Genomic DNA, 13026 nt, shown 5'->3' on the forward strand with positions numbered 1-13026 from the left:
TTTTTTTCCCCAAACAGGCCTCTAGCAAATTCTTTGATAATAGATCAAAGAGAACACTAATGCTTATTTAAACTCATGCAGGTGATTCACCTGAGCATAACCCCCTCATGGAGGGAGCTGACAGATGGATTTTCCACATAAGCAGGGCTCTCTTTGGAGGATGCCGTTTTTGCCCTTTTTTTTTGTTCTGCTTTCGTCAGTACGTCCAGGTTTCTGCATTTTGTGCAGTGGTAGTTCCGATGTTTTCTCTTACATTCAGGCCTGAGGCTCACCTCAGTCCTAAAACTCTTAGTATATGTGGCGGGAACTTGCACCAGGACACAGTTAATACTTGATTCAGATGCAGGTATGCTAAACTCTCTCACACCCTCTTATAATCTAGTAATTTATGGAAAGTGACCAGCCTTGATTAATCAGTTTCCTTAGTGAGATCCTTACAGTGAGGCACAGTTATAATACAGTTGCATTGTTACCAAAGACATCCCAGAATTTGATAGTAGGAAGTGGCTTTCAACTCAGGGTGTCTTTTGGAAAATGTGCATAAAAGAGGAATAATTTAAAATCTATTCTAATTTACCTGCCTCTGTTTCCTACCCTTATCCCATTTTTATTGTCCTTATTTTCTGTGTGTGGCCTATGAACTGGTGAACACTTTGAATACTGTTAAGATTGGAATTTATTTTTAACAGATCCTGTTCCTCCCTATCGTGACCTGTAATTCTGGGAAGCCTTGTAGTTTGAGTGGGCATCAGAGACTTAGGGTTACAGAGGATGGGGAAGCGATGCTTGGCTGGATTTCAGCATGATCTGGTTCCTGAGAGGTGCTGACCATGCCCTTTTCCTGTCTCTGTGGGGAACCAGCCAGACCAAAGAATGGCTTATTCTTTTGCTTCATTTAGGACCCAAGCTCCTCTTCCATGGGCCCAGTGCCTGGGCTTGGCCCCTGGTAGTACAATTGTACGGAACAGCTGTGTTCCCACTTGGCCCAGCTTGCCCAAGCTGCTGGTAGGATGATTCAGGTTATTGAGAAGTGATGTCTCTGGCCTGTGGGTGGCTTGGATGACAGGGGACAAGCCGCAGACCTGGCAGTACGTTTGAATGTCTTGTACAAAGTGGGTCATGCCATTCCCAGGATTCCAGATCACTAGCAAAGTGTCGGGTTTTGCAGGGCCCTTTGCCCCTCCTGTTCCTTTAGAAAAGTGCAAGACTGTCGAGGTGGCCCACAGGCCACTCAGCAAGTGCCCAATTCACCCAGCAGGGTGCACCAGCCCAGCCTGGCAGTGAAGAATTCATTTGCTGAGACCTTTTGTACTGTTCCCGTGGCACGGCAGATAGGCTCAGCAAGGGAGATGAGGAGAAAAAGGGCATGGTGCTGGCAGGCAGGCTGCAGCCAGGAGGATGAGGGGACGGTGGCAGCGAGAGCAATTAAGGTTTGGCATCTTCTGTTCTCCGCCTTTGGGGCACATGCTCTCTGCAAGTTGTACCATGTGGTTGCTTTCTGTGGACCAGCACTGAGTGAGCTCCGGGTGCCAGGCGTGGAGTGGGGGACAGAAGGCCTCCTTCACTGCTGACATCCACTACCCCTGGCCTAGCCTGGGGCCTCTGAGCATGCCAGGCACCCACTGGCCTTGGAGCCATTGCATTCTCCTGTCACTCTAACTGGAATGCCCTGTGCTTTGATGCTGTGTCCACCCAGGTGCCTGCCTGCTCTCTTGTCACTTTCTCTAACTACGTGTTCCAAAGTAGTTCGTGCTCCATGGTCCCACCCCCTTTCCCCTGCTATATGATGTTCTTGCTGATAGTCACTCTACATAACAGATTATCTGTACATGTGTATGCGTGTGTGTGTGTGTGTGTGTGTGTGTGTGTGTATTTCTCCGTCAGCCTGGAATTCTGTCTTGTTCCCTGCTCCACCCCTCAGGGCCTTCATGCCCGGCATGTAGTAGGCGCTTGGTAAGTGGACGGTGTGGGTGAGAAAGTGACTATATGGTGCCGGGGGATGCTGGATGCGTGGTTGGCTGGACAGAACCGGAGCGTACGCTGAGTCAACAATGAAAGTAAACCTTGGGCGACTGTCTCTTGGTAACCTGTGAAAATAACAAACAACCATGTCTATGGTATGTGTCCGGCTGTGGGCGTGGTGGGGGAGAGTTTGGGGGAAACATTTAACGCGTCAAGAATCCAGCCCAGAATTGGGCCTGTGGTTCACAGTCAGGACTCTGCTGACTGAGGACCTGTGTGCCAGGCGCCTCCTCTGCCCTTCCTTTCTCCCCCTTCACTGTAGATGTTTCAGGAGTAATGCACCACTCTCTTGTTACTCTCCATGTGTGTCCTTTCAGAGAGGTTTGGCTGGCTGCTTCGTATGTTCCTAAATTTGACTGGGAGAAGTTCTGCCAACCTAAGACAAGAATTCCCAAGCTAAGAAGAAATGCAGTCTAAGAACAGATGTGCTGTTTGTGAGAAAATCACCTCTTGTGTGTGCTTTTGTAAGGATGTTTCATCTTAGAAAGACAGAAGAGTGCTCCTGTGCCTGCCAGCTTCTGAGGGGTTTCTGTGCAGCATGGGTTTAGCCTGGGATTACTCAGGACAGATGGCTTGTGACAGAATTCTTTAATATCTCCAAATACTAAATTTCACAGTTTCTTCTGGTAACCTGCTGCTGGCTTCCATATTCTTGGACTGAAACTTTACCTTATGTTTAGTCAAGCTGCTTTTCTGTTGCTGTGACAGTAGCCTGGATTGTCACATTGAACTATGTGCTAGGCATTGGTCTTAGGACGATAGGTCATTCTACCATTTTCTCCAAGACCGCTGATGTCCCCACCCCACCCCCCACCCCCTGCCAACCCCTTCCCACGGATCTGTTTCCAATCGTTTTTAACATTTTTTCCTTCTTCCTTCTTATGTTGTTCTTGTATCTTTATGTTAAAAAAGGGTGGGGTGTGCCTGGGTGGCTCAGTGTCCGACTTTGGCTCAGGTCATGATCTCGCAGTCCATGAGTTCAAGCCCCACATCAGGCTCTGTGCTGACAGCTTGGAGCCTGGATCCTGCTTCAGATTCTGTGTCTCCTTCTCTCTCTGCCCCTCTCCCACTCATGCTCTGTCTGTCTGTCTGTCTCTCTCTCAAAAAATAAACATTAAAAAAGAAAAAGTGGTTACAGCCCCTCTGAAAGTCCTTTTGGTTAAAATTTAGAATCATTCCCTTACTGCTTTTGTCAGGTAGTTTCCTAATGTTAGATCCCAGAATACTGTTACTTGAGTGTTATCTTCATGGCTTGCTATTAAGTATGCAACTTGTTTTAGTATGCATTATTCTAACATCTACTCATTTGCTAGATGAGTTTTGGTCTTGGTTTATAGCATCTGGCTTCTTCCTGCACCACGAATGTCTAGTTTGTTCTGGGTGTCTAGGTATGCTCCTTTGTGTCTGTTCCTATCCCTCGTACATAGTAAGTGCTTGATAATTTGTGTATCTGATTAGTACGTTCATTTTAGCCTTGTCTTCCCTGTTCAGACAATGCCTCACACTGACCAGCTCCTCTCTCATGTGATGTTATCAACATACCCACCTTCCATTGCTGTCCCCATAGGGGGTGTTAGGACTTGAAGGGGACATTGTGGGTGGGTTTCATGATGACTGGGGGCTCACTGATAGTATTGAGTACACAGGGGTCAGGGATGGAAGGCCAGCAGTGCCCCTCCTGAGAAGTGCCAATGGCCACAGATGGTTGGCAGTATTCATTATGGAGTTGAACCTATTGCAGACATACAGTAGGAGACCTTTATTGAGGGCTCACTGCATGCCTGGCACTGCTCTCAAGGTCTTACGTATATTAAGTCATTTGATTTTCTTAACCTTTGAGGCAATTACTTTACATTTCCCCCCCATTTTATAGATAGAAGGTTAAATAACTTGTCCAAAGTCACATTGCTAATAGGTGGAAAAATGGGTTTCAAACCCAAACTGTGTGATGAAGAGCCCAGCACTGGACCACCTAATCACCTGCTAACCTGTTATGCCTCTATACCTGCTCTCAGCCCCTTTGTGTTTAATACCTGAGTTTTATATGTGTAATGAGCTCCATTATAAGCTATATACCCATTAAGTAACAGCCGGTTCTAGATTTCAAACTGTTGTGGAAGAGGTGGGTTTGTCCCCGGTGGGCAGTTTATCCATCAGTAATTCATCCAGTAGTCATGGTGTTCACCACCTTGTTCCTCCTTGTGCTTGTTTGCTCTGATCGGAGGCAAAGGGGACGGTCCACGATCCATCACAGTTGAAGCTAACTGTATTAGAGTGATTTTGATTACACAAAAACATGATGTTTGTCTTCTAAAACTTACGTATTTTAGATGATTTCCAATAGATGATGAAAAATAATTGGATATGGTTAATTTATTTTTTAACTGCAGGACTTTTAATAGATAAAGCAATTATTTGTTTTTGAGAGAGAGAGAGAGAGCACAAGCGGGGGAGGGGCAGAGAGAGAGGGAGACACAGAATCCCAAGCAGGCTCCAGGCTCTGAGCTGTCAGCACAGAGCCCATGTGGAGCTCGAACTCATGAACTGTGAGATCATGACCTGAGCTGAAGTTGGATACTTGGCTGAAGGAGCCACCCAGCCTCCCTCTCAAGATTTTTTAGAATTATCTATCCCCCAAAGAGGTTCCGTCTGGGAGAGGAAGATGACTCAGGACCAGAATGGTCTTAGGAATATAGTATGTTAAAAAGCTGTCTAATTTCTGAGTTTCAGAAGGGACCTAGTACTGTGATTGTGTACTTATTAAGGGACCTAATTGTTGACACTCTGACATGTGGGAGTTGGTGGCTTCATGGTTTCCAGCCATGGGTTGAGAGAGTCAGTATGTTCCCTGCTCACCTTCACCCCCACCCTGGGGGGCAGGACAAATGGCAGAACAGAACCTGGTAACTACTACTTTCTAAGTGTTCTTGCTGGTTCCACCTGTCTCTTTCTCACTCCCGGCTGGATTCTCTGTCTCACTGCCGGCTGGACTGACTCAGTTGTAACTACTAGAGTCCATGGATAAATCGTCAAAGAATATGTATAATTCAGTGCCATAAGCCAAAGAAGAGAAGTATCATTAAGTTATTGACAGCTTACTTAGTTAATAAAACCAATTTTGCCTTTGCCCTTTGCAGGTAAAATATTTGTGGTTATTTCTGTAAGAGTACTGACCAGGAAAATTGAAAATGTATGCCTTCTAACTTTAATATAGAAAATCTAGTCAATATACATGTGAAAAGATGCTTAGCTATACTATAAATGGAAATCTTAAATGGAGGGGTTGGAGGGAGCTATAAAGTCTTCGAAGATGAAGGTAGACGTGTAACTACTGGGAGGAGATAGTATCTCTAAGATGTTTCAAGTGAAGGCAAGCAGGTAGTATGTACTCCCCTTGATATAACATTGTTTTCCGTTTAATTTTTTTTACTGTGACCTCCACAGCAAGAGTATATTTTATATTACAACAGAGTACATAGTACTTATACATCATCATACTAATGTAATACAGTAACACTGAAGACAGGAAAATGTTCGTTCTCACTAGGGGCAAAGCAGTCTTGGTTATTATTTTTATTATTACTAATAAAATTATTAATGCTAAGGTGACCTATCATCTATTAATGGATTGAAATCCACAATTGTAAAAACACCCATTTGGCATCACTCCTTTTGTGCTTAGAAGAGAAAAATCTCTAGAGGTATGTCCAAGAAAAGCTACCATTAGGGTCCTTTGAAAAGTGGGGCTTTGGGATTGTGGTTGGAGCAAAGCGATGAAATTTTTTTTACCATCTCTTTTCATTTTTAATATTTGAATTTTTTATCATGGACATGAAGTATTTTTAAATAATAATTGAGGCAAATAGCAAATCTCTGTACTGTGGCCTTCCTTTCCTAACATGGCTCTTCCCGTCTTGGCTACAGTCTTTCCTCAAGCTTTGGTTCTTGCCCAGATGGGATCGTCTCCCGTCTGCCACCTTTTTCAGCCCGGTTCCACTCTTCTCCCCACTGAGATTCCAGCTTCACGGGAAGCATTTTTATGGAACTGCGAAAAGAAGTTCAGAAAACTGACACTTCATTTATAATGTGAATTCACGAGATTCTGTCTTTACTTTTGATTTCCAAATTAGACCTAGCACACAAGTTACTTTGGGAATTCAAAAAAAAAAAAAAAAAAAAAGTTTGAACATAACCTTGTCCATAGCACATCTTTGAAAAGAATTTGTTCTTGTTCTTTTATGAAAAAAACACTGTATAAAAAGCATTTTGAGTAGAGATTAATCAATGTCTGTTTTTCTTAATAGGTTTTAAAATGGAAAATTTTGATGCATCACTTAGTACCTATTTCAAGGCATTGCTAGGCCCCCGAGGTAAGGTGGTTTTTGGTTTTGCTCCCCTCCCTTTAGAGACACTTATAAATATTGCATGAAGAGATTCTAGAAAACATTAGCGTCTTCTGTGATAAGACCAGTGCTTTGTCCTGGATAACAAGGGGCTTGGAGAAGTCCTGTGACACTCTTGAAGCAGTGCAGTGTCCCCTGTGACACAGCTGCTGTGACCCTCTGGTGACGTTAGCTGGAGATCATATTGTGCTGGAAAGCTTGTAGCCTGAGAATGCTGCACATTTCACCATTATTGGTGCTGGGTTTTCCTCAGTTCTTCTGAGTATCCAGATGAAACTGGTTTCCAAAATGCACTGCTGTGGTGGTTTAAAACTCTCCCCCTTTTATAATTTTCAGGGCTTATTGTCCTTTCACGTTGTGTCACATCAGTGGGTAAATACATACACCTGATCTCACTTTTTATGCTTAATCGTTTTGTTTCCTTTTAGGAAGTAAATCGGCTCCATGTTGCTTTTTTTGAATGTCATCTGTCATGTCTCTTGATGTGTCTATAAAGAAGGAACTTTATAGGTTCACAGAAAGAGTCATTAAAAAACTGCAAGAAGCTTTTAAACAAATGAAAAGGTTGTCAGTTTCATTTACGATTTTTAAAGTACAAAAGAAAACAAAAGAAACTGCATTTCTTAGTATGGTAGAGATAAAACATGAGGGTGTGGAGAAACAGTCTAATTGATAAGACCTCTTTGGAGGGTAGTTGTGTCTTCCATTGAAATCAAAAAGCACATGCCTTTTGACTCTGCTATGTGACTCCTAAGACTTGATCCTATAGCTAATCTTGATCATTATTGCAAAGATGTGAATAAGGATACTCCTTTATAGCATTGCTTGTAAAGATTGGAAATAATCTACATGCCCATCAGTAGGGGAACTGATTCAGTAAGTTAGCATACAGCCAAATGAGCAAAACCAAATTAGATCATTTTTTTATGTGTTCTTGGGTTGAGATAATGCCTTATTTCAGCTTCATAGAACAAAAAAAGTCCAACTTTAAATGGCTGAAACAGTAACAAAAATGATCCGTTTACATTATCAAGATTGAGCAACTCCTGAGTTATTTCAGGGACCCAGCACACTTGTTCTTGTCATTTTCTACTTCACATTCTCAGTATATCAGCAGTTCTGCCCTTGGAAAAATCCCTCCACCTTTCATGGTTACTGGATGACCACAGCAGCTCCAGGCAGCACCTACGGAGGAGGAGGGAAAAATCTGTTCATTTGCATGCCTTTAAGAAGGAAACTCTTCACCAGGGCCTTTCACCCAGCTGTCATCTCCTCAAAGCTCAGTGGCCACAATTGCTTCACATGCAGTTGTCTGAACAAGTCACCAGAGAGTGGGCGAGGACTGCCATGGTTGGCTAGATCCCTAAAGATTTACTGCCTGGAGACACCGTTGGGGCAGCCAGCCGCTCTGGCAGCACGTGGCAGTATGGATGGAGGCTGGATACTTGCAGATACGGCCTTACAAGGTTTTAAAAGCAAGGTGTAAAAAAATAAAATAAGATGTAAGATAGAACATCAAATAAAAGGAAATGAGAGGGTTTTGTGTGTACATTTATTGTGTTTGTGATATGTATGTACACACAAGCATATGTAACTGTCTAATGTTAGTTGCTGTGTGGGAACTTGCTTTCTCACAGTTGACAACCAGGGCCTAGAGCTGAGAACAAAAGGTGCTACGAATCTCCTCCTTAAGTTCACTGTGGCCAGCCACCTCCCTGAAGGACTTCTAAGAACTACCAGTTCAGCAGAACTGTGGTAACCCCCTCTACCACCTTAGCATAAGTAGCGGGGAGAGGGTGGAGGGCATCTCCTCTTAAGCCAAGAGAGGAGCACTGCAGAGAAACCCAGGGAGAATTTAGAATGTCTCTAAGAAAGGAGACTGACAATCCATTCCCCAAATGGATGGGTGCTTTTCCTGCAAGATCAAGAGAAAAAGCATCGGAGAATGTAGCAAGATGGTCCAGTCGGGAGGTCCAAGAAGGAACAGAGACTTTCCCCACTAGATGCTGCTTCTCTGAAGCTGCAGAAGGCGAAAACTGCATGCGCCTCTGAGCTCCAGAGTGGGTGGCCTTAGAGGGTAGATCAGATTGAGGAGCAATAGGTTTTGGGGGCTCATCAAAGTAGCATGCAGACGGGAACATGCTGCGGAAGTGGCTTCCTGGGAGTCAGCCACAGGCAGAAGTTGACTCTTGCAGGGGACAGGTTAACGCCTAGGCGGTCTGGCTGCCAGAGAGTTTCTCCCCATCCAAGGAGAGGGCTGTCAGATTGCTGCTGGCAACTCTATGGAACTAATCTTCCTCCTCTCTGCCTAGGAAAAGGGTGGGGGAAGGGAGATCTGTCCTGCACCTGTAGCGCCCCCTCCCCTGCCCCGAATCAGTGTAGGTCTTCCCTCTCAAGCTTCTGCTGCTCACATGGTTCCTTAAATAGTCACTTCACTGTCATTACTGCCTTGTCTTTTTTTTTTCTTTAAAATTATTGTCCTCTCTGCTGTTGACCATTGCACTCATAGCAGATGCTGCCTTTCTAATCAGTAATTGTTGCTAAGCTAGATAAATAGCATGTTTTCTCTGAGTCTGCACATGCTGGGCAGACTGGCAGACACTTGACTTAAGATGAGGACTTTGGAGTTCAAAGACTGCCATTTCTGGAGTTTCATTACCCTGTCTGTGCATCATTCAGCAGATCTGGTCTATAAATACAGTTAGTAGAAACTTTAGCTTTGTCCTTGCTTTCTTTAAGATGCTTTGGAAAGGATTTTTTTTAATGTTTTTATTTTATGTAGAAGCCATGCATGATATACATGTTATTATTCAGAACATGTAACAAAGAGCTTCACCTTATATGACAAATATTGAAAACTCCTGCTTCCTCTTCCAACTGCTTTGCTGGCATTAGGAGCTTGAGTATTAGATGACTGTTAAAAAATTATGGGGAAAGATTTTTAATGTTTGAAAAAAGTTGTGGTTTTTTATCTGCCTTATTAATCACTGTGTGTTTTCCTTTTATTATTTTCCAGATACCAGAGTAAAAGGATGGTTTCTTCTGGACAATTATATACCTACTTTTATCTGCTCTGTCATATACTTACTAATTGTATGGCTGGGACCAAAATACATGAAGAATAGGCAGCCATTCTCTTGCCGGAGAATTTTAGTGGTGTATAACCTTGGCCTCACATTGCTGTCTCTCTATATGTTCTGTGAGGTAGGTCTCTTCCTTAAATGCGTTCCAGTCGCCGTCCTGAATTGTGTTCCTAAATGAAGAAGGGCAGTGTGTCGGTGGTGGGATGGGTGCACCTGGAGGTCAAATACATGACTCCATTTTGAGTATGTTTTAAAATTGATTTTTCAAAATGCAAGAGTTGTTTGTACAAATATGCCTTTTAGAACATCTAAAATAGCCTTTGCTATCGATTCTTTGGTTATGTTTCATATTCAGAATTAAATATTTTCAGAAATACTTTTACGCAAGCAGAGCAAAGAATGGCAAATGAACAAAATGTGAAAAAAACAGACCTGTGAACGTTTTATTGTTGAGCATTTAATAAATGCAGGGTTCTCGTTTGGAGGTGGGGAGGAAGGAAGTGGGTGGCAGTTGTGTTCAGTGTGCTTTATGGTAAGTCAGCCTCTTGCCTGGTCTGATAACTGTAAATAGCTTTGAGATTTGACAAGTTATTTTTTTAGAAGCTAAGAAGAGAGGATAGTGAGATCTGCGTTTAGGATTTGAATGGTCTAAGTTGGGGCCAAGTTATTTTTTCTGTGTAACTGGGATGTTGAAAGCCATGTTTGATGATCTCAAAGGCTAGCATTGTAGCTGAAGTAAAAAAGGAAGAAACTGGAATCAAAACTTAGGTCCTCCCTCTTTCCCGCAGTTATGTAACACAGCCTTCAAAGCCAAGCGGGGGAGGGAAGCTGCCCTCCAAGGGTAAGCACGGCCTCTGTACATTTTTAGGGGAGGGGACTTCACCTTTCAGGCTTGCAACACAAATGCCTCACCACACAAAAGTGTCGCTGAATCTCTGGGTGGGGAATTAAGCCATACATAAACATTTGCAAGCACTCTCATTTAGCTTTTTAACCTTTTATGGTGGCTTTAATTCTCCATGGGATAGTAAAGAAGAAATAGGGGAGGTGAGGGAGGGGAGAAACCAGGATGAATCTTGAAATTAGTGTTTAGAGGAAAGCATGAACCCCCCCCCCCATCAGCCGCAGGCCTCTCCATCTCTGTCTGCATGTGGCCGTGTGCAAGAGCGTGTCTGGGTTCATACGCCGGTGTGAAACACTGTCTGATTGCGAGAGGTATTGATTGGACCTGGGCCAGGTCTGTGTCCTGTTCTCCCAGGTAGGTTTCAGAAGGCAGCGAAAGAGTTTACGATTAGAACGGTAGATGCTACTATCATTACTTTTATGCTTGGTACTCTGTGAAATGCTTACAACCTCCCTTTTTGCTTTTTTCTGTCTTGTTCTAGAATGAAGGCAGTTTAGTTAGCCTCCAAGGTGGATATTGCAGGACTGGAGGCAGGGACAGTGCGCAGGAGTGTCTCCCGGGCCCAGCACTGTGCACATCTCTGTGTTTAAGGAACAAAAGTGCAGCAGGTTGTCAGGTTTTTCAGAGTGAACTGTTTACTTTCCCACAATTGATAGATGATACAGCCATTTCCTTAAGAAAGCTTTTATAGAGTTTATTATTATGCATAACAATATTCTAGACAAAAAAATATTTAAGATTATTAAATCTTCTAGTGGTTAAGGATCTGCCTTTTCTGTTTCCCAAACCCTGGAGACAGAGCTATAACCTCATCATTTCACCTCTCTCAAACAGATAATTCTTGGGTAAAGAGGGGAAGCAAAGTGTTGTATAAATTGCTGCTGTGTGCAGGTGACTGAACTTGGAAGGGTCGAGAAGCACCGTAGTAGGAAATACAGATTTTCCCTGACAGTTTGGTGAGGACTAGAGAAGACGTTGAGCAGTCTCAGCACTGGATAAAGAGGCTTAAGAAATGTACAGTCGGAAAACAATTTTAACTCCTGATTTAGAGTGAGTACATTAAGCAGTAATAATAATAATTCCTTGGGGCGCCTGGGTGGCTCAGTTGGTTAAGTGTCCAACTTTAGCTTTGATCATGATCTCACAGCTCATGAGTTCGAGCCCCGTATCAGGCTATGTGCTGACAGCTCAGAGCCTGGAGCCTGCTTCGGGTTCTGTGTCTCCCTCTCTGTTTCCCTCCCCGCTCATGTTCTGTCTCTTTCTCTCAAAAATTAATAAATGTTAAAAAAGATTTTAAAAAGTGTTTCAAAAAAACAATTCCTTAAATCAAGTTTCTAAAAATAAACCCAAATCAGATCTGCCTGAGTTTAAAACAAGCCCTGGTACTTCCCAAGTTAGATAGTATTTACATTTGATGTTTGTGTGACTTTTTTTCTGTATTTACATAAACCCATCAATAATATCACTGTAACATAACCTTTGTCAGTTTTTTCATTTCATTTTAGCTACTGTTTTTCTTTAACTTAGCATTTATATTCCACTGAATATTAAAACATAGGAGGGTAGTCATGGGGTTTTATGACCAAACAAAGTGAGGAGGGGACAGATCCCAGTTGGGCCCCTCATCCCACAGAAAAGTCCCAAGAGCTGGAGCCATTTGTCTGCGGTCACACGGTTGGCAGGGTTGGCAGGGTCATGATTATTAGTCGTTATTTACCCTTCTGCTTATCTGTATACTTGGGTCCATAAGGAATTTAAAAAATAAATACGTAGTCATTGATATTTGTGTGTATTTAATCCTGTGGCATGAATTCACAGCTGCCTTGGCAAGTTCTAGGCTAATACAAATAAAATTAACTGTCACTCACAGGAGACAAAGAGAAATCTTGAAAGAAGGAAGGTAACAAGGAAGTAAAAGGAGGAGAGTCATTAAAGCTTTAAAATTACCAGAAGAAGGAAAATAACAATGACTTTTAAAACTGTGAAACGGAGTTTAAAATGTAGAAAAAATTTAGACTTGTTTATAGTTAATGCATTTGATAGCAAGAAAATTGAAAGGAGAGACATGGCATTACTTCTTATTACCTCATGAGCTTGGTGTTTTATTTCTAAGAAAATGTTTCTGGATCCCCGATTTGAACAGTGGTATGTTTTAGATTGAAAGTCTAGGGCTTTATGGCAAGCCTTTTAACTTTTACGTATTAAATTAGGTGTTACCTAAAATCACAGTGACGAGGCTCAGAAATAAAATTTCAGTTAATAGAAAACAGCTTGGTTTGTGTCACTCACCATTGTAAATCTCTATCCTTAGTAGCAAATATAAAAATCTTATGTGCCTCTGAGAGGCAGGGCATATTTCATGCTTTATCGAAGCCCCACTGTTTCTCCAAACTATCTGTATGACCCCGAGGTCCAGATTGAGAACCCCCAACCAGACAATGCCAGATGTGGCTTTTCCTCATCATGTGGTGTATGTCCAAGTTGGACTTGTTTCCACTGTCCCCTCCGGCAGGCTTTCTGAGCCACTTCTGACTCCTTTGTTAATGTGCCAAACATGGGAGTCCCACTCGGGCAGCTGCTGTATGCCAACCATTTTGGTATATCTGCTCTCCAC

At 42.8% G+C, this 13026-nt stretch overlaps 1 protein-coding gene across 3 annotated transcripts in view; it reads left to right on the forward strand.

Annotated features, from left to right (window-relative positions):
* ELOVL5 (ELOVL fatty acid elongase 5) overlaps positions 1-13026 on the forward strand; it is a 76034-nt gene that overhangs the window by 41515 nt on the left and 21493 nt on the right. For all 3 annotated transcript variants that reach the window (XM_047103331.1, XM_047103330.1, XM_047103329.1), the window contains exons 2-3: positions 6327-6392; positions 9442-9629. In XM_047103331.1, the coding sequence (XP_046959287.1) occupies positions 6335-6392; positions 9442-9629 (246 nt within the window). In that variant the 5' untranslated portion in view covers positions 6327-6334. The remainder of the gene's footprint in view (positions 1-6326; positions 6393-9441; positions 9630-13026) is intronic.

Source organism: Lynx rufus, unplaced genomic scaffold (assembly GCF_022079265.1).
Source record: "Lynx rufus isolate CCGP_SWC_20201006 ecotype Redwood Valley unplaced genomic scaffold, mLynRuf1.p SCAF_6, whole genome shotgun sequence".
Taxonomy (NCBI): Eukaryota; Metazoa; Chordata; class Mammalia; order Carnivora; family Felidae; genus Lynx; species Lynx rufus.